This window comes from Pelophylax lessonae (genome assembly GCF_965119305.1).
Source record: "Pelophylax lessonae genome assembly, chromosome: 11".
NCBI lineage: Eukaryota > Metazoa > Chordata > Amphibia > Anura > Ranidae > Pelophylax > Pelophylax lessonae.
Genome location: NC_138778.1, coordinates 1,338,013 through 1,359,940, shown reverse-complemented (window position 1 = coordinate 1,359,940; position 21,928 = coordinate 1,338,013). Strand labels below are relative to the sequence as shown.

Here is a 21,928-nt window from a genome sequence, read left to right as displayed (position 1 = left end):
CTGAGCCTCCATGATGGAAAGAACTGGAATCCAATAAATGAAAGGGGCGGGGCCAGGGACAGTCAGTCTGGGGAGGAAAGAGCTAGATACTGCTGGATGTCCTCCAGCCATGAAATGAGGCGGGGCTCTATCTGACTTCTAATGCACATTGTGAGAAGGTCACAGTGTGCGGTGAAATCAGAGGAAGCCATTCCAGTCCAGGAGAGGAGCCGCTACACCTGTGCAAGACTGAAGGGGAGGAGCCGCTACACCTGTGCAAGACTGAAGGGAAGGTTGGAGATGAGATTTAATGTTCCTCCATGTTAAACCTCTGCTGGCCATCATGGAGGAATTGAAGATGAAATGGAAGGACATCAAGGTGACTGTGACAAGCTGTGGAAGAGCGCCCAATGATGGGTAAAATCTGAGTGTTTCCTTCAGAGCACAACCAACGCTTAGCAGAAGAGACCTAAAATAACGTTGGAGCGTCCCAACCAGGCCAAGCCATGGCCTTCACTGCAGATGGGGGAACCTCAAAGAAATCTCAGCATCCAACCAATATCAATGTTTGTTCCTCTTCTTGTGTATTGCGCCATACTTTGGTCATTAGAAGCACAGCATGCGTTATTTATTCTAGGGAGGAGTGCTGCTCAAGCCTTGGACCCTCGTTGTGTCCTTCATGGACCTCCAAAGTCCCAGACTGAGGTCTCACTTCAGAAGACTCCTCATGGTGCCCAGGGACGATCCTCGGTAGCCGCCACCGAAGTGGTTCCAGTGGTTGAGGTAATGGAAGAGCTGGTACAGCTTCAGCCTCTTGTCGAAGCCCGGGCTCTTGGGAATCTTGGCATGGTAGGCCGAGTAGAAGGAAGCCCCGAAGCCCCCGAACATGCCTGCGATCGCCAGCTCGAACTCCGAGTGGCCGTAGAAAGAGGCGGGGTCGAATATCACAGGGCCGGTGTCTATTTCCGCCACGTTTCCTCCCCAGAGATCCCCGTGAAGGAGGGACGGCACAACCTCAACGTCAGCAAAAAACTGCGGGATCTTCAGCTGTGAGGAGAAGACAAAAGGAAAATTTAGGAAAATTCTCAATGGAGGAAATTTTTGTAGCCAAATCTAGACAAAGCTTTGCCATTTCCTTTTCCCACGCTCCCGGATTCTTCTCCCAACCCGGCCACACACTGGAAGAATTTACCGACAAAACGTTTCAACATTCAATTTTCTAATCAGTGCGTCAAATCAATCTCCGTGTCTGACTCCGGTGATGAGAAGAAGGAGGAGCGTGGGGGAAATTTTTTTTCTCATACAAATTAATTTTTAACACTGAAAGTGGTTTTGGTTTATCCTTGGTTCACACCCATGCGTTTTTTTAGTGCGTTTTGCAGAAACAGACTAGAGTCCATTTACCATGGATTCCTATGGCTCTAGTTCACATCTGTGCGTTTTGAGACAATGTATTCTTATGGAAAGCGTCAGGGACTTTTTCCCCGCAGCAGATTGCATTTTCCATGTAATAGACTTCAATGGACCCGCAGCAACATCGCATGTCTTACATTTCTGGTGTGGGTTGTTTTCGGCTTATAGGAAAGTATGAGAATTCTGTTCATGGAGTGCGACTTTCATGAGAATTTACACTCTCTGGCACTCAAGGGGTTAGCAGTAGTCGGTGGGGTTAGCAGGAATCAGTAGGGGTAATTGTTAGGGTTAGCGGTAATTGTAGGGATATGATTGGCGGTAATTGTTAGAGTTAGCGGGAATCATTCGGGTTGGCGGGAATTGGTAGGGTTAGGGGTAATTGTTAGGGTTAGGGGTAATCTGTAGGGTTAGGGGTAATTGTTAGGGTTAGGGGTAATCTGTAGGGTTAGGGGTAATCGCTAGGGTTAGGGGTAATCGCTAGGGTTAGGGGTAATCGCTAGGGTTAGGGGTAATCAGTAAGTTTGGTGGTAATCGGTAGGGTTAGGGGTAATTGTTAGGGCTAGCGGTAATCGCTAGGGTTAGCGGGAATCGCTAGGGTTAGCGGGAATCGCTAGGGTTAGCGGGAATCGCTAGGGTTAGCGGGAATCAGTAGGGTTAGCGGGAATCAGTAGGGTTAGGGGTAATTGTTAGGGTTAGGGGTAATTGTTAGGGTTAGTGGGAATCGGTAGGGTTAGCGAGAATCGCTAGGGTTAGCGGGAATCAGTAGGGTTAGGGGTAATTGTTAGGGTTAGGGGTAATCGGTAGGGTTAGGGGTAATTGTTAGGGTTAGGGGTAATCGGTAAAGTTAGGGGTAATCGGTAGGGTTAGCGGGAATCGGTAGGGTTAGCGGTAATCGGTAGGGTTAGGATTAGCAATAATCGTTCAGGTTAGGGGTAATCGTTAGGGTTATCGGGAATCGGTAGGGTTAGCGGTAATTGTTTGGATGGGACACAAAGATCCGCGCACTACTTTGACATGACTTGAGTGCCAGAAAGTGTAAAATCGCATCCAAGGAACATCAAAGTCGCACTCAATGAACAAACTTGTCATACTTTCCCAGGAGTCAAATAAACGCAAAATGCATCAAAAACGCACAGGAAAAATGCAGCGTGCAGGGACGTGAACCTCCTCTTACTCCAAAATTGCTTATGAAAAGCAAGGTTTTTTTTTTTTTTAAGTGCTTTCAGACAACAATCATCAGGGAGATCAGTCACCGTCGGGAAAATTTGTCCCTGTCGGGGAGATCGGTCTACTTTTTTGGTGAATAGGTAGGGGTACGATGATGATACCAATTCACATGGAGGGGGCCAGGATCTTGGGTCCCCCTATTTAAAGGGGGCTTCCATATTCCAAAAAGCCCCTGCCCGCAGACCCCGACAAACCACAGCCCAGGGTTGTTGGGAAGAGGCCCTTGTCCCTATCAACATGGGGACAAGGTGCTTTGGGTGGGGGGTGGCGGAACCTCCCTGCCCCAAAAGCACCCACCCCCCATGTTGAGGGCATGTGACCTGTATGGTTCAGGAGGGGGGGCTCCCTCATCCCCTCCCCTTTCCTGCATGCTCAGATATTCACCCATCCCTACCTGCAGCTACCAGCATCCTCCCTGTATCAGAACTGGCAGCCAGTGATGCTATACTGCCACCCCATCACCCACCACCTCCTTTCCCGGGCTCTCCCATCCCCCCAGGGAGCCGGGACCGCTCCGTCCAGCAGCATCCAACAGAGAGAGAGGAACTGAAGTTGTGTCTGATTGGTTGCATTGGAGACCAGAGGGGAGATGTAAGGTGTAATAAATGGCAAATATCTCCATAAAGAGGACCTGGGACCAATGCTGGGACAAGGTCATCTAGAGCCCAGGGCCAACATACCAAACTGCGACCCCCCCCCCCCCCCCAAGATGTACGAGCAACATGTGTCAGCAATAATCCACCACCAAAAGATTGAGTACTAATCTGCATGCTTTCCCCCTCCTCCCAGTCCAAATCAGCCCCCCTGCTGAAATCCCCCCTCCTAGTACAAATCTTTGCCCCCCTATCCCCCAAACCCCCCCCCCCCAGTTTAAATGCCCCCCCCCCAACAAAAAATCATCCCTCTCAGCACCCCCACCTCACATGATACCACAGAGCCCAAGGCAGCTTCCCCTCCAGCCCCCCCCCCCCCCCCTTGTCCCAGCCCTTCCTGGAACAGCCCATGCTACCATAAGGACTGTTCATCCCTTGTGATAGATATAAAGCTGAGCAAAAAAACTAAAAAACTAAAAGGGACATTCTACAAAGAAGTTTTTAATAACATAAATAAAGCAATAATTCTGTCACCAGACCCCTCTGTGAGGCTTTTAGAGCGTCGCCTATGGGGATTTTTTAGGTTCTGCAGTTTGGCGCCGTTACACAAAGCATACGCAATCTTAAAGAGCGACGCGTTCGGTATCTATTCACTCGCTGTGACATCTTTTATATTCTACCAAACAATTGGGTATTGTATTGTGTTTGTGGTCACTAAAACTCATTAAAATTGACAAGTGTCAGGATTGGCTCGGTAGACAAGTAGGTAAAAGAAAATCCCATAATAATCAATACAGAGATTGATCACTAATAATCTATAATCCATCACCTACCTGGAGCTGAGACCAGAGCTCCCCCGCCTCCCTGTCCCCCGAAGATTCCTCCAGGAGATTCAGCTGATGCTGCAAACGCTGCTGGGAATAAAACATCATCCAATCTTCCTGCCAATCATTGCTCTGTAAGAGAAGATGGATGGATGGATGGATGGATGGATGGATGGATGGATGGACAGAAAAATGGAAAGAAAGAAAGTTTACTCCCTGTATTTTCATGGGGGGGGGGGTGATAGAATAATAATACCAAGAATTAGACAGACAGACAGATATACTGTAGATTGATCTGCATCCCATTAGTTGCCCGGAATTTTCCCATGAAGTTCCCATAGAAGAATTCTTACCAGAGGGAGGAATCCACAGCAGGTCACCGTATGGAAACCGAACTTCTCCACATATTGGAGCTCCGTCTGCCCCGACCCTTTACCTTCAGAAAAGAAAAAAAACTTTAGATTCAGGAAGAAGCACGAGCATGGAAAACAGTGACCCGCTATCTCTGTGCCCCGAGTGTGACCCGCTATCTCTGTGCCCCGAGTGTGACCCGCTATCTCTGTGCCCCGAGTGTGACCCGCTATCTCTGTGCCCCGAGTGTGACCCGCTATCTCTGTGCCCCGAGTGTGACCCGCTATCTCTGTGCCCCGAGTGTGACCCGCTATCTCTGTGCCCCGAGTGTGACCCGCTATCTCTGTGCCCCGAGTGTGACCCGATATCTCTGTGCCCCGAGTGTGACCCGCCATCTCTGTGCCCCGAGTGTGACCCGCTATCTCTGTGCCCCGAGTGTGACCCGCTATCTCTGTGCCCCGAGTGTGACCCGCCATCTCTGTGCCCCGAGTGTGACCCGCTATCTCTGTGCCCCGAGTGTGACCCGCTATCTCTGTGCCCCGAGTGTGACCCGCTATCTATGTGCCCCGAGTGTGACCCGCCATCTCTGTGCCCCGAGTGTGACCCGCCATCTCTGTGCCCCGAGTGTGACCCGCCATCTCTGTGCCCCGAGTGTGACCCGCTATCTCTGTGCCCCGAGTGTGGCCACAGAGGAGGGGGGGTTTAGAAGGGAAGGCACAGATGAGGGGGGGGGGATTTAGAAGGACAGGCACAGAGGAGGGGGGGTTTAGAAGGGCAGGCACAGAGGAAGGGGGGTTTAGAAGGGCAGGCACAGAGGAGGGGAGGGATTTAGAAGGGCAGGCACAGAGGAAGGGGGGTTTAGAAGGGCTGGCACAGAGGAGGGGGGGTTTAGAAGAGCAGGCACAGAGGAGGGGGGGTTTAGAAGGGCAGGCACAGAGGAGGGGGGGTATAGAAGAGCAGGCACAGAGGAGGGGGGGTATAGAAGGGCAGGCACAGAGGCAACAGAGATGATAAATGAGTAAAGCTGATACAATGTTACAGTCAGATCCAGTCAGATCAGAGACATAAAAGCAGCAATAGAGACAGAAGGGGTTGGACCCTCTTCCGGGTTTTCTTTTGCTCTCTTGCTATGTTGGAGATTTCTTTTGAACTCCTTTCTCAGTGACAACCTCTCACTTCCTAACACACTGGGTGTCACCAGAGCAGGAAGTGAGGGGAGATCTCTGCAATGGGACGTAGCCTGCAATGTACAATGCTGCGGTTACCCACAATCCCGCTCTCCTGGGTCAGCTTCTCCCGCAGCCTCTGGTTATGGAGGTGGAGATCCGCCAGCTGCTCTCCCAGCTTTGCCGAATGTCTGACAAAAAAAAAAAAAAAAAATTCTTAAAGATGATTTCCAGATATAAAAAAAAGACACAAATTAATAAAAAATTCTGTAATTATTATTTCATCAAATGTTTTTTTACCCACTTGCCAACCAGCAGCCCCAGTTATACAGCGACAGGTTCCCGCGAATCGCCGTACCGTTACAGCAGTCCACAGGAGCGATCCTGGGGGGCACACCCACACACCAGCAGGAAAGCCGATCCTGGGGGGGCACGCCCATTCGCCAGCGGGGGAAGCGGATCCTGGGGGAGCACGCCCATTCGCCAGCGGGGAAGACCGATCTGCAATCGCTCCCCGTGAAGAGAGAATGGCTGTAAACACATCAGACCGTTCTTCTCTCTCCTATCCACACAGAGCTCCTCCTATTTAGGATCACAGGTTTCTGTGTTGATTTCACAAGCCCCTCCCCCCCACAGTTAGAAAGCAACCCCTAGGGACACATTTAACCCATTGATCGGCCCTGGTGTTAACCCCCTCCCTGCCAGTGTCATTAGTACAGTGACAGTGCATATATTTAGCACTGATTACTGTAGTAATATCACTGCCCCCCCCCCCCCCCCCAAAGTGTCAAAAATGTCAGTTAGGGGTCCGATCTGTCCACCGCAATGTCGCAGTCCGGCAAAAAAAAAAAAAAAAAATCACAGATCTCCGCCATTACTAGTATAAAAATAAATAAAAATGACAAAAATCTTTCCCCTAGTTTGTGTGTGCTGCCATGCAGCTTTAAGGCTCGGTTCACATTTATGCGATGGGGGAAGGCTGTGAATTTGCAGCCTGTTCCCGCATCGCACACGCACCCCTGGCAGTTCACACTGCCATATGCGATACGCTGGGGGTGTCAATGTAATCTTAACGACACCCCCAGTTTGATCGCATATCGCAGTGCGATCGTGCAGTTCGCACAGGATCGGATCGCACAAGTGTGAACCGCTGTGCGATCCGATCCTGATGCAGCAGCAAAAATGCCTCCTGTGCGTGTTTGCACCGGGTGCGATGCGAATTTAGCCATACAAACTGTATGGCTAAACTCGCACCGCACAGCTGATCGCATGTAATGTCGGAGCAGTGCGCTCTGATATTGCATGCGAACCCCGCACACGCACAAGTGTGAACCGGGGCTAACTGTCTAGCAGTTGTTATTACATGTTATGTTATGCTATGTTATTGGTATCTTCCTTTGCACCCCTGCTGTTTCTGGCTAGTTGGTTGCTCCCACCCCTCCATTTCCTGCTGTAACTTCATTTTGTTTAGTTGTTATAAGGAGACTGCAGAGTGTGGAAGCTGTGTAACTTCATTGGAAATGTATCTATGGAAAAGTCTCTATGTTTATGCCTTTGCTAACTTGAAGCATAAAGAAGCATTGGAGAACACCTCTGGAGTCTTTATTCATTGAGTAAACTATCTGTTAAAGTCATCATTCAACCTGCTGCACACACTTACAGACTGGGGGTCTACAAGGAGGTCACAGGTACAATCGATGCTGAGACAGAACAGTAAATTTACAAGAATCCATCACAGGTATCTGCAGCTTCAGAAATGTGAGTAAACACGTGGCTGTGTGTCACCAGAAGCATTACTCTGCATATGAAACCAGACACCTACTGAATGCTTCATTACTATTACAGCCTTCTGAGATGAGCTATCCAGTCTGAACCAGTTCCAGCACTAGCTAGCTATTGTAACAACAAATACCTCAGCCCAGCCTGCTTACTAACAGAAGTCACTACTTACAGAGCTGAGCTCTGGCAGATTTCCAACAAGACACCAGAAATACAGTACTTATGTCTGACAGAGATCTCACAGAGTTACCTGCATTTAGTCAAGATAAAGCAGACTCCTTACTTCATTCTCCTCGTCCTGTCAGAGCCCCTCATCCATCCTTGAAGGCAAGGGAGGTTTATGAAGCAAGTAAGGAAGAAACATCTAGTAACCTGACTGCATTATGGGAAAAGACTTTAAGTTGTATAACAGCCACTAATGAAACTAGCAACAATTCTGAGCAGTTGAACACTGCTCTCTCAAGGGTTAAGAAGGCATTTGAGAATTATAAAATACTTTCTGAGAAGTACTATTACCTATTGTCACATTCCAACATAGAGGAAGCTGCATTGGAATTAAAGGACTTTACTTCTAATGACCAGCAGAGGCATAGCACATATCTTGAAGCAAAGGCACAGATAGAAGATAGATTGGCACAGCTACATGAAACTACATCCTGTAACTCTGCTTCTTCCAGACACTCAGGAAAATCTTCTAGGTCTGCCCGCTCATATCATAAATCTTCTTCTAAGTCATTACGGTCCTGCTCTATAAGGTCAATACTAAGCAACCAAATACTCAAAGCTCACCAAAAGGTTGCAGTAGCCCAGGTTCAAGCCGCCTGCTCTGAAAAAGAAGCAGCCTTCAAGGCAGCAGCTAAATGCAAGAATACAAGCAGAAACAGAGGCTCAGCTAGAAATTCTTCAGAAGAATAGAGAAAAGGAAGTAGCTTTAGCAGAGTTATCTGTCTTGGAACAAGCCCTATTGGAAGAAGAAGGAGCAGCTTGTACCAGCTTGGCTGCTTGTCAATACCCTGTTGAAAGGACCCTACAGTTTGTCCTAACTCAGAACCACGACAATACAGTCCCACCTACAGTTGGAGATTCTTCTCATAATCATCCAGCAAGTGGATCAGAAGGCAATGTGTCGCCAAAGCAAGCTGGTCAACTAGACACACCTACTAACAGAGACCCTCCACAACTACCGCACGTCACAAAATCAAGTGAATCAACCTACGCAGCTCATGTGCCACCACAACCCTATGTGCATAGAGATTACAAGGGCACAGCAGAAGACTACAGAATGAACTCTATACCCCCTTTGATACAGCTCTCTTTAACTTCAAATGCTCAGAGACCTTCAGACGACAGACCCTTACCTAGATTAAACTGATCTGCAACACCATTCTCTCCACCTACCAGCCAACATCATATACCAACCATGGTCCAAGATGGCGCACCATCAGTACCCCCTGTGGCTATAAAAACTGAAAGCACTGACATTGCAGAGTTCAGCAAGTATATGAGTCGACGAGAGTTGATTACAACTGGACTGTCTAGATTTGATGACCGCCCAGAGAACTACAGGAGTTGGAGATCTACATTTAAGGCAGTAACCAAGAACTTGGACATTGAACCCCAAGCAGAACTTGACTTACTAATAAAGTGGTTGGGGCGTCAATCTTCAGAACAAGTAAAGAGACTTAAATCTACATTTATAACTTTAAAACAGGCCTTGATGCTGCTTGGGAACATCTAGAACAAGACTATGGGAGCCCCGAAGTCCTTGAATCTGCCTTATTCCAGAGACTAAACGACTTTCCTAAAATCTCTGTTAAGGACAATCATAAGCTTAGAGAGTTAGGTGACCTCCTTCAAGAACTTGAAATTGCTAAGTTAGATCCTAGTTTACCAGGTCTTAGCTATTTAGACACTGCTCAGGGCGTAAAAATCCTATTGTAGCAAAGTTGCCTAATTATCTTCAGGGAAAGTGGACTAGTGTAGGATCAAAGTATAATTATTAACATCATGTTTCCTTCCCTCCCTTTTCTTATTTTGCAGAGTTTGTGCGGAAGGTTGCAAGATCCAAGAATGACCCAAGCTTCTTCTATCCACAACCACCATTCCTTTAAGTACTTCAAGGGGTTTTGCCACCAACAGTAAATTCAAGGATTTAAGGCATCCTATTGCCGTGAGGAAGACCGCGATAGCATCCAACGTCTTAGCTACAGACATTAAAGCTAGCAATCTTAATCAACAGTGTCCTATTCATAATGCGCCACACTCTCTCTCCAAATGTCGTGCATTCAAGGACAAGCCTATTGAAGAACACAAGTCATTTCTCAAAGAGCATAATATCTGTTCTAAGTGTTATGCATCCTCCGATCATTTAGCTAGAGACTGTAAGATCGCCATCAGATGTTCTCTCTGTAACAGTGCCAAACATGTGGACGCTCTTCATTCAGACCTGCTCAAAAGGAAACCTTCACCCGGCAGCAACCCCAAGACTACATCAGATGATGGCGGGGAGAGAACTGAGCAATATGCCGACCCCGTAACCACAAGGTGTACAGAGGTATGTGGAGAAGGGCTTCATAGCAATTCTTGTAGCAAGATATGTCTTGTAAGGGTTTTTCCTGAAGGATGTCCACAAAATTCCATAAAAATGTATACCATACTCGATGATCAGAGCAATCGCTCATTGGCCAGTACAGAATTCTTTGACCTATTCAACATTTAAGGAGAGACCTGGTCCTATACCTTGCAGACATGTGCAGGAAAGATCAATACTTCTGGAAGAAGAGCCCATGGCTTCATAGTTGCATCAGAATATTAGGACACAGAGTTTCCTCTTCCAACTCTAATCGAATGTGATTAGCTACCGAACAACAGAAAAGAAATCCCCACACCAGAGGTTGCACATCATCACCCTCATTTGAGCCACATTGCTAACTACATTCCCCCAATTAACAAGGATGTTAAGATTTTGATTCTACTAGGGAGAGACATTCCTAGAGTTCATAAAATAAGAGAGTTATGTAACGGTCCAGATGATGCTCCTCAGGCCCAGAAACTTGATCTTGGATGGGTGATAATAGGAGAAGTCTGTTTAGATCAATCTCACAAGCTCTTGGATGTAGCTTCCTACAAAACTAATGTTACCTGTCGATTGATGAAATGTCCATTGCACTATTATGTGAAGGAAAGACTTGATTTCAAAAATGAAGTTCCATATCAAGCACTCCATAGCATTAACTGCAAGCTCACTTCTCAAAAGGACTTTGGTGATTCAGTGTACCAGACTACTAGTGATGACAACAAGATTGCTCCTTCAGTCGAAGACAAGGAGTTCATCAAGATTATGGATGAAGAGTTCTTCAAGGACAATTCCAACAGACCCAAGGTTTTAATGGACCAGTCTTCTACAAACTCAGAAGAAGAAATCGATTTCCACCTGGAGGATCCAGATACTGATCCGGAAATCCGGCCTGAAGTTGTAGTATTGAGTTCCAACATCTGCTCAAGAAGAAACTTGGAGGTAAGGCGTTTTGAACGTTTCTCCTCTTGGAAAAGGTTGGTGAAGACTATAGCAAGATTGAGTCATATTGCACAGATTTTCCGCAAATAGAATCAGACATTGTCTTGCCATGGATGGCACTCCTGTAAGGAGTCACCCAATGCATTAGAGTATGAGAGGGCTGAGCTGTTCATCATACGTCGTGTGCAAGAAGAAGTCTTTGTGGAAGAGATTAAGTGCTTAAGAGGCAATGGACCAGTCCCAAAATGTAGCCCACTATTCACACTGAACCCAGTGATCGACAACGAGGGCATGCTTCGAGTCGGTGGACGACTGAAAAGGTCAAACCTGCTAGGGAAAGAACAGAACCCCTTGATAATTCCAAGAAACCACCATTTGGGAACATTGATTATACAGCATTACTATGAGAGAGTCAAACATCAAGGAAGACACTACACAGAAGGTGCAGTCAGAATTGCAGGGTTCTGGGTAGTTGGAGTGAAAAGACAAATAGCCACGATCATTCACAACTGTGTTAACTGTGTTAAATGTCAGAAGTTACGGGGTAGACAGCAATTTCAACAGATGGCTGACCTACCTGCAGATAGACTGAGTGAAGATACACCCTTTGCATATGTCGGAATCGATGTGTTTGGACCATGGACAGTAACAGCTAGAAGAAATCGTGGTGGTCAAGTCAACAGCAAAAGATGGGCTGTAATGTTCACTTGTTTAACTGTAAGAGCTGTAAATATCGAAGTAATCGAGTCAATAGACACTTCGAGCTTTATCAATGCTCTAAGGAGATTTTTTGCTCTAAGAGGTCCCGTGAAGATGTTGAGATCAGATTGTGGAACTAACTTTATTGGTGCTTGCAAAGAGTTACAGATCGACCGACAACAAGTTGGAAATTATTTGAGTGATCTAGGCTGCATGTGGAAATTCAACCCACCACACGCTTCACACATGGGCGGAGCATGGGAACGTATGATTGGGATGGCAAGGCGCATACTGGATTCTATGTTGCTTGATGTGAGTTCTTCACGTCTTACCCATGAAGTACTTACTACATTCCTTGCTGAGGTCGCAGCAATAATCAACTCAAGACCGTTGACCGCTGTATCCACAGACCCAGAATGTCCGACTGTTTTAACTCCAGCTGCATTATTGAGCCGGAAAATTGGACAGATCCCAGCGCCAAAGAGCATCTTTAATGAAAAGGACATATATAAACGTCAATGGAGATACACTCAATACCTTGCAGATTGTTTCTGGGACAGATGGAGGAGGGAATACCTCACACTTCTCCAAGGACGTAAAAAGTGGCAAACCCAGAAGCCTAACTTAAGGAAGGGGACCTGGTTCTTCTAAAAGACAAGCAAACTCACCGGATCCAGTGGCCAGTTGGAGTTATTACAAAGGCCATTGCTAGTGATGATGGAAAGGTCCGAAGTGTGGAAGTCAGGATTGTAAAGGACGGGAGCCCAAAAACCTTCCGGAGACCGGTCACTGAGACAGTCCTAATTATGCCTGCTTCCAAAAATTCTGATTCAGTGTTATGTGAAGGAGTCACTTAGACCTCTAGTATAGTTAGCTTAGACTAGACAGCTACATAGCATTCTACTGTATGCAATGTTAATTGTATGTTTATGGAAAATAATTGTGTAGTGGTATCTCACGATACCAGGCGGGGAGTGTGCTGCCACGCAGCTTTAACTGTCTAGCATTTGTTATTACATGTTATGTTATGTTATGTTATGTTATGTTATTGGTATCATCCTTGCACCCCTGCTGTTTCTGGCTAGTTGGTTGCTGCCACCCCTCCATTTCCTGCTGTAACTCCATTTTGTTTAGTTGTTATGAGGAGACTGCAGAGTGTGGAAGCTGTGTAACTTCATTGGAAATGTATCTATGGAAAAGCCTCTATGTTTATGCCTTTGCTAACTTGAAGCATAAAGAAGCATTGGAGAACACCTCTGGAGTCTTTATTCATTGAGTAAACTATCTGTTAAAGTCATCATTCAACCTGCTGCACACACTTTCAGACTGGGTCTACAAAAAGGTCACAGGTACAATCGATGCTGAGACAGAACATTGTGGACACGATAATTTTTGCGCAAACCAATCAGAATACACTTATTGGGATTTCTTTTACCAAAAATATGTAGCAGAAAACAAATTGGCCTAAAATGATGAAAAAATTGGATTTTTTATTGGATGTTTTATAGCAGAAAGTAAAAAATATTCTTATTTTTTTAAATTGTGTTTTTTTTTTCTTTATAGTGCAAAAAATTAAAAATCGCAGAGGTGATCAAATTCCACCAAAAGAAATCTCTATTTGTGGGGAAAAAAAGGAGATCAATTATATTTGGGTGCAGCGTCGCACGACCGCGCAATTGTCAGTAAAAGAAACGCAGTGCCGTATCTCAAAAAATGGCCTGGTCATTAAGGGGGAAAATCCTTCCGGTCCAGAAGTGGTTAAAAAACCCATCTAGGTACCTTTCTCCCAGCTGTCACATGACCCGGCTCTCTCCCAGCCTGTCTGCAGGGAAACATAAGCAGGAGGAGCTTCTAGTCCTCTGCTGCTGGTCACAATATCAATATAAAAGAACAGCCTTTGGAATACGGAGTAAAAATAAATAATTATCAGCAATAAACGGTTTTAAATTATCATAAAAATATATATTCGAAATCAATTTTATTATTATTTTTGTCAATAACATGGTGTGGGCGGGTTTCTGCCAGTCACAGGCTGTGTCACGCCCCCTCCAACCTGTGTCTTAGAATAGGAGGGAGGTGAAGCCTCCATCAATCTACATGTAATATCCCGCCCCCATTGTGTTTAGCTGGTTGGTGGGCATGGAGGAGGAGGAGGGAGGGAGTGGCCTGTCATTGTGTATACGCCCACATGTGTCTAGTCACATGGGCTGATCATATGTGATAGGGAGGAAACGCACTGAAAACTGAGCATGTGCAGAGCTGCCAACGCTGCTCTGCAAAATACCCGACTGCATTGGGGACATGGACAGGAGGGGGCGATAGAGCAGCAGGATCAATCCGGTATTTGCAGAATACAGAAAAGGAATCTCAGTGATGAGTGAGAATGTACAGCATGGAAGACACCATTTATTCGTCTTTTTTTATAATGGGGGGGTTTAGTGACACTGTAAAAAACAAAAACAACCGTCTACCTGTTGAGACTTCTGAAATCCATGAATTCCATCACTAGCAGAGCGCCCCCTGATGGCTGGTCTATAACCTTCATGGGTTCAGGGACCCGGACCGTTCCAGTCTGTAGGATAGCTTGTAGGCTCGCCATCTCTCCTTCGAACATCCGCCTCGCCTAGGAGAAGACAGAGGTAAGTGCCGGCCTAGGAGAAGACAGAGGTAAGTGCTCTCCTAGGAGAAGACAGAGGTAAGTGCTCTCCTAGGAGAAGACAGAGGTAAGTGCCAGCCTAGGAGAAGACAGAGGTAAGTGCCAGCCTAGGAGAAGACAGAGGTAAGTGCTGGCCTAGGAGAAGACAGAGGTAAGTGCTCACCTAGGAGAAGACAGAGGTAAGTGCTGGCCTAGGAGAAGACAGAGGTAAGTGCTCTCCTAGGAGAAGACAGAGGTAAGTGCTCCCCTAGGAGAAGACAGAGGTAAGTGCTCACCTAGGAGAAGACAGAGGTAAGTGCTCACCTAGGAGAAGACAGAGGTAAGTGCTCACCTAGGAGAAGACAGAGGTAAGTGCCAGCCTAGGAGAAGACAGAGGTAAGTGCTGGCCTAGGAGAAGACAGAGGTAAGTGCTGGCCTAGGAGAAGACAGAGGTAAGTGCTCACCTAGGAGAAGACAGAGGTAAGTGCTCACCTAGGAGAAGACAGAGGTAAGTGCTCACCTAGGAGAAGACAGAGGTAAGTGCTCTCCTAGGAGAAGACAGAGGTAAGTGCTCTCCTAGGAGAAGACAGAGGTAAGTGCTCTCCTAGGAGAAGACAGAGGTAAGTGCTCTCCTAGGAGAAGACAGAGGTAAGTGCCAGCCTAGGAGAAGACAGAGGTAAGTGCTCACCTAGGAGAAGACAGAGGTAAGTGCTCTCCTAGGAGAAGACAGAGGTAAGTGCTGGCCTAGGAGAAGACAGAGGTAAGTGCTCTCCTAGGAGAAGACAGAGGTAAGTGCTCTCCTAGGAGAAGACAGAGGTAAGTGCTGGCCTAGGAGAAGACAGAGGTAAGTGCTCTCCTAGGAGAAGACAGAGGTAAGTGCTCTCCTAGGAGAAGACAGAGGTAAGTGCTCTCCTAGGAGAAGACAGAGGTAAGTGCTCTCCTAGGAGAAGACAGAGGTAAGTGCTGGCCTAGGAGAAGACAGAGGTAAGTGCTGGCCTAGGAAAATACAGAGGTAAGTGCTGGCCTAGGAAAAGACAGAGGTAAGTGCTGGCCTAGGAAAATACAGAGGTAAGTGCTCACCTAGGAGAAGACAGAGGTAAGTGCTTGCCTAGGAGAAGACAGAGGTAAGTGCTCTCCTAGGAGAAGACAGAGGTAAGTGCTGGCCTAGGAGAAGACAGAGGTAAGTGCTCACCTAGGAGAAGACAGAGGTAAGTGCTCACCTAGGAGAAGACAGAGGTAAGTGCTCACCTAGGAGAAAACAGAGGTAAGTGCTCCCCTAGGAGAAGACAGAGGTAAGTGCTCACCTAGGAGAAGACAGAGGTAAGTGCTTGCCTAGGAGAAGACAGAGGTAAGTGCTCTCCTAGGAGAAGACAGAGGTAAGTGCTCTCCTAGGAGAAGACAGAGGTAAGTGCTCACCTAGGAGAAGACAGAGGTAAGTGCTGGCCTAGGAGAAGACAGAGGTAAGTGCTCACCTAGGAGAAGACAGAGGTAAGTGCTGGCCTAGGAGAAGACAGAGGTAAGTGCTCACCTAGGAGAAGACAGAGGTAAGTGCCAGCCTAGGAGAAGACAGAGGTAAGTGCTCTCCTAGGAGAAGACAGAGGTAAGTGCCAGCCTAGGAGAAGACAGAGGTAAGTGCTCACCTAGGAGAAGACAGAGGTAAGTGCTCTCCTAGGAGAAGACAGAGGTAAGTGCTGGCCTAGGAGAAGACAGAGGTAAGTGCTCTCCTAGGAGAAGACAGAGGTAAGTGCTGGCCTAGGAGAAGACAGAGGTAAGTGCTGGCCTAGGAGAAGACAGAGGTAAGTGCTCACCTAGGAGAAGACAGAGGTAAGTGCTCTCCTAGGAGAAGACAGAGGTAAGTGCTCGCCTAGGAGAAGACAGAGGTAAGTGCTCTCCTAGGAGAAGACAGAGGTAAGTGCCAGCCTAGGAGAAGACAGAGGTAAGTGCCAGCCTAGGAGAAGACAGAGGTAAGTGCCAGCCTAGGAGAAGACAGAGGTAAGTGCTGGCCTAGGAAAATACAGAGGTAAGTGCTGGCCTAGGAAAAGACAGAGGTAAGTGCTGGCCTAGGAAAATACAGAGGTAAGTGCTCACCTAGGAGAAGACAGAGGTAAGTGCTCGCCTAGGAGAAGACAGAGGTAAGTGCTCCCCTAGGAGAAGACAGAGGTAAGTGCTGGCCTAGGAGAAGACAGAGGTAAGTGCTCACCTAGGAGAAGACAGAGGTAAGTGCTGGCCTATGAGAAGACAGAGGTAAGTGCTCTCCTAGGAGAAGACAGAGGTAAGTGCTCCCCTAGGAGAAGACAGAGGTAAGTGCTGGCCTAGGAGAAGACAGAGGTAAGTGCTCACCTAGGAGAAGACAGAGGTAAGTGCTGGCCTAGGAGAAGACAGAGGTAAGTGCTCACCTAGGAGAAGACAGAGGTAAGTGCCAGCCTAGGAGAAGACAGAGGTAAGTGCTCTCCTAGGAGAAGACAGAGGTAAGTGCCAGCCTAGGAGAAGACAGAGGTAAGTGCTCACCTAGGAGAAGACAGAGGTAAGTGCTCTCCTAGGAGAAGACAGAGGTAAGTGCTGGCCTAGGAGAAGACAGAGGTAAGTGCTGGCCTAGGAGAAGACAGAGGTAAGTGCTGGCCTAGGAGAAGACAGAGGTAAGTGCTCACCTAGGAGAAGACAGAGGTAAGTGCTCTCCTAGGAGAAGACAGAGGTAAGTGCTCTCCTAGGAGAAGACAGAGGTAAGTGCTCTCCTAGGAGAAGACAGAGGTAAGTGCTCTCCTAGGAGAAGACAGAGGTAAGTGCTGGCCTAGGAGAAGACAGAGGTAAGTGCCAGCCTAGGAGAAGACAGAGGTAAGTGCCAGCCTAGGAGAAGACAGAGGTAAGTGCCGGCCTAGGAAAATACAGAGGTAAGTGCTGGCCTAGGAAAATACAGAGGTAAGTGCTGGCCTAGGAAAAGACAGAGGTAAGTGCTGGCCTAGGAAAATACAGAGGTAAGTGCTGGCCTAGGAGAAGACAGAGGTAAGTGCCAGCCTAGGAGAAGACAGAGGTAAGTGCTCACCTAGGAGAAGACAGAGGTAAGTGCTGGCCTAGGAGAAGACAGAGGTAAGTGCTCTCCTAGGAGAAGACAGAGGTAAGTGCTCACCTAGGAGAAGACAGAGGTAAGTGCTCACCTAGGAGAAGACAGAGGTAAGTGCCAGCCTAGGAGAAGACAGAGGTAAGTGCTCTCCTAGGAGAAGACAGAGGTAAGTGCTCACCTAGGAGAAGACAGAGGTAAGTGCTGGCCTAGGAGAAGACAGAGGTAAGTGCTCACCTAGGAGAAGACAGAGGTAAGTGCTCTCCTAGGAGAAGACAGAGGTAAGTGCTCGCCTAGGAGAAGACAGAGGTAAGTGCTCTCCTAGGAGAAGACAGAGGTAAGTGCTGGCCTGGGAGAAGACAGAGGTAAGTGCTGGCCTAGGAGAAGACAGAGGTAAGTGCTCCCCTAGGAGAAGACAGAGGTAAGTGCTCACCTAGGAGAAGACAGAGGTAAGTGCTGGCCTGGGAGAAGACAGAGGTAAGTGCTGGCCTAGGAGAAGACAGAGGTAAGTGCCAGCCTAGGAGAAGACAGAGGTAAGTGCTGGCCTGGGAGAAGACAGAGGTAAGTGCTGGCCTGGGAGAAGACAGAGGTAAGTGCCAGCCTAGGAGAAGACAGAGGTAAGTGCTGGCCTAGGAGAAGACAGAGGTAAGTGCCAGCCTAGGAGAAGACAGAGGTAAGTGCTGGCCTGGGAGAAGACAGAGGTAAGTGCTCTCCTAGGAGAAGACAGAGGTAAGTGCTCTCCTAGGAGAAGACAGAGGTAAGTGCCAGCCTAGGAGAAGACAGAGGTAAGTGCTGGCCTAGGAGAAGACAGAGGTAAGTGCTCCCCTAGGAGAAGACAGAGGTAAGTGCTCACCTAGGAGAAGACAGAGGTAAGTGCTGGCCTAGGAGAAGACAGAGGTAAGTGCTGGCCTGGGAGAAGACAGAGGTAAGTGCTCTCCTAGGAGAAGACAGAGGTAAGTGCTGGCCTGGGAGAAGACAGAGGTAAGTGCTCTCCTAGGAGAAGACAGAGGTAAGTGCTCTCCGGCCAATCAAACGGGACAACGTTCAATAAAAAACAAGCTTAGAATATAATCTCAATATAAAAGGGGGTCCCCGGCACCCTTCCAAGCTGGCCAGACAACTGTGCTTCAACCATTACCAGCAGCTCACAGTCAACTGCCAATTATCGGGAGAGAGTGGGAGGAGCTCCAGATGACTGCCAATTATCGGGAGAGAGTGGGAGGAGCTCCAGATGACTGCCAATTATCGGGAGAGAGTGGGAGGAGCTCCAGGTGACTGCCAATTATCGGGAGAGAGTGGGAGGAGCTCCAGATGGCTGCCAATTATCGGGAGAGAGTGGGAGGAGCTCCAGATGACTGCCAATTATCGGGAGGGAGTGGGAGGAGCTCCAGATGTGTGGTGTATATTTAGTAACATTGGATATATACAGGAAGCAGCAGTGCAACTTTGAGCACAATTGTGATCTGACTTTACACTCTCTGACTCGAAGTCACAGCAGAGGAGCGCGGGAACCTTTTCAAAGTTGCAGCAACTTTAAGCCGCATAGATTGGAATGGGTGTCATTGAAACCAATGAGCTGTGATTTGTCTCCAAAATCGCATAAAAGTCACACCAGTGGAAACGAAGCCTTAACCACTTGCCGACCGCCGCAGGACTATTTACGCCGGCAGTCAGCCCCTCACTGGCAGAGTAACGTAGGGCTACGTCACTAGCCTGTAAGGTTTTTGGGAGCGAGCGCGTGTCGCCGGAGGCGTGCTCCCGCTCCGTCACGGACCCCCCCGCGCGTGTGCCCCGGCGGACCCGATGTCCGTCAGTCACTCGCGATTGTCCGTTACACCTGGAGAAAGGCAGGCGGCTAATGTAAACACAGCCGCCTGTCATTCTCCCCTGTGTATGAATGGAGATCATACAGTTCTGCTATGTAGGACTCGTGGATCTCTGTTCTTACACATCAAGCCACAGCCAATCACAGTTAGAAGCACGCCCCTAGGGACACACTTAACCCCTCCCTCTCAAATAAAGTTAACTCCTTGCCTGCCAGTGTCATTTGTACAGTAACATTGCATATGTATAGCACTGATTACTGTAGAAATGTCACTGGTAACCCCAAAAGTCTCAAAAATGTCAGTCAAGGCTCCGATCTGTCCGCCGCAATGTCGCAGTCCCGCAAAAAAAAAAAAAATCGCAGATCACCGCCATTACGCGTTAAAAAAAAAAACAACAAAAATGACAAAAATCTTTCCCTTAGTTAGTAAACGCAATAACTTTTGCGCAAACCAATCAAATTACGCTTATTGTGATTTTTTTTTACCAAACATATGGTAAAAAAAAAAATTGGCCCAAAATGTTAAATAATTTTGATTTTTACATTTTTTTGGGGGAATTTCATATAAAAAAATTTGAAAAATATTGTTATTTTTGCAAAATTGTCGCTCTTTTTTTGTTTATAGCGCATGATAAAAAAAAAAAAAATCGCACAGATGATCAAATACCACCAAGAGAAAGCTCTGTTTGTGGGGAAAAAAGGACATCAAATTCATTTAGGTACAGCGTCGCACGACCGCGCAATTGTCCGTTAAATTCACGCAGTGCCGAATCGCAAAATAGGCCCTGGTCAGGAAGGGGGTAAAATCTTCCGGGGCTTAAGTGGTTAAAGGAGCATTTACCCCCCCTCCCCCGGAATCACATCAGAAACAATGTAACTACGTTGCACCTGGAAACATTGTAATTCTGTGTATAAATAATGAAACATTACAGGAATCAATATTGACATTAGAAGAAAAAATAGAATAACCCCGGCGATGTTTTATTACACGGACCCCCGCTGACCCTCCCCCGCGGACTCATATTCAGCATGCGCAGACGGGTGACATCACATAGGACAACAGAAATGACATCAATAATTAGTAAGAGAGCGGCACCTCTGCCTTGGGGTTGGTCTTGACATAGAGGCGGCCCAGGTTAGTGTCATAGCTCTGGCCCTGACTGATGCAACCTCCTCCCGAGCGACCTGACAGCTTCACCTGGGAGCAGCTCAGCTCCTTCTTCAGCAGAGCCTCCATTTTAGCTGAGGGCAATGACGTTCAAGTAAGGGCAGAAGTGATGTCACAGAGAGGGCGGAAGTGATGTCACAGAGAGGGCGGAAGTGGTGTCACAGAGAGGGCGGAAGTGGTGTCACAGAGAGGGCAGAAGGGCGGAAGTGATGTCACAGAGAGGGCGGAAGTGGTGTCACAGAGAGGGCAGAAGGGCGGAAGTGGTGTCACAGAGAGGGCGGAAGGGCGGAAGTGATGTCACAGAGAGGGCGGAAGTGGTGTCACAGAGAGGGCAGAAGGGCGGAAGTGGTGTCACAGAGAGGGCGGAAGTGGTGTCACAGAGAGGGCAGAAGGGCGGAAGTGATGTCACAGAGAGGGCGGAAGTGATGTCACAGAGAGGGCGGAAGTGGTGTCACAGAGAGGGCGGAAGTGGTGTCACAGAGAGGGCGGAAGCGGTGTCACAGAGAGGGCAGAAGGGCGGAAGTTATGTCACAGAGAGGGCGGAAGTGGTGTCACAGAGAGGGCGGAAGTGGTGTCACAGAGAGGGCAGAAGGGCGGAAGTGGTGTCACAGAGAGGGCGGAAGTGGTGTCACAGAGAGGGCAGAAGGGCGGAAGTGATGTCACAGAGAGGGTGAAAGTGATGTCACAGAGAGGGCGGAAGTGGTGTCACAGAGAGGGCGGAAGTGGTGTCACAGAGAGGGCGGAAGGGCGGAAGTGATGTCACAGAGAGGGCGGAAGTGCTGATTCATTGGCCTTGTCACACGAGACTCCATCTTAACTGAGGGCAGTGCAGGAAGTTAGCAGAGATGGAAGTGACGCTGGATACACACTGTACAATCGTCTTTAGATTTTTTTCCTTTAGATTTACCAAAACCGTATAATATGAGATCAGACCTAAACACTTTAATCTGTATGCACTCAGGCCGGCCCTTGCACTTATTTACATAGTTAAAGGGAAATCTACCAACAAACGTTGTATTATATACACACGTCCAGTTTAAAGCTGAATACACACTATACAACTTTTGTTGGTAGATTTCCTTCAGATTTACCTTTTCTATGTAGTGAAGGGCCGGCCTGATTGCATACAAATATAAAGTGTTTAGCTTTGACCTCATATTATACGGTTTTGGTAAATCTAAAGGAAAAATTCTTCAGAAAATCTTCTAGTGTGTATGGCCCATTAGGTCACACTGGGTGGGGGAGGGGATTGGAGCCGTATTATTGCACTTCCAATATGAACAATTGATTATTGTCTGGGATATTTTTTTATTTGCACTCCCATCCAAATTTCCAGGACAAGCTTTCAGGATTTCCCCTTCTTCAGTCCCCGGTTCACATTGGTGCGATGCGTGAAACTCTGCGATTCTGTGCCGCTTCCCGCATCGCACCTGAATCTCACACTGGTTTACACTGACATCTGTGAACCTCTGGGGGTTTCAGTGTAAAGTTAATGATTCCCCCCAGATCGGTTCACAGATTGCAGTGCGAATTGTGTAATGGTGCAGGAATCGGATCGCATTGGTGTGAACACCCAACCCCCAATCCCATTCCAGTGTGGACCAAAAAAACGGTGCAAATATGATGAGATCTTAGCCATACAGTTTGTATGATGGAATTCACATTGCACAGACATCGGATGTGATCTGCACAGCAAT

The 21,928-nt window shown here is 47.6% G+C and overlaps 1 protein-coding gene across 1 annotated transcript; it reads right to left on the bottom strand.

Annotated features, from left to right (window-relative positions):
- Positions 1–565: 565 nt before the first annotated feature.
- On the bottom strand, positions 566–20,314 carry LOC309567317 (ketosamine-3-kinase-like). Its single transcript, XM_082272733.1, has 6 exons — positions 20,160–20,314; positions 14,020–14,171; positions 5,653–5,744; positions 4,390–4,472; positions 4,046–4,168; positions 566–1,026 (listed from the first exon to the last, which is right to left on the bottom strand). Exons 1-6 carry the CDS (start codon positions 20,298–20,300, stop codon positions 688–690), a joined length of 930 nt encoding a protein of 309 aa, XP_082128859.1. The 5' UTR covers positions 20,301–20,314; the 3' UTR covers positions 566–687.
- Between the last annotated feature and the right edge of the window lie 1,614 nt (positions 20,315–21,928).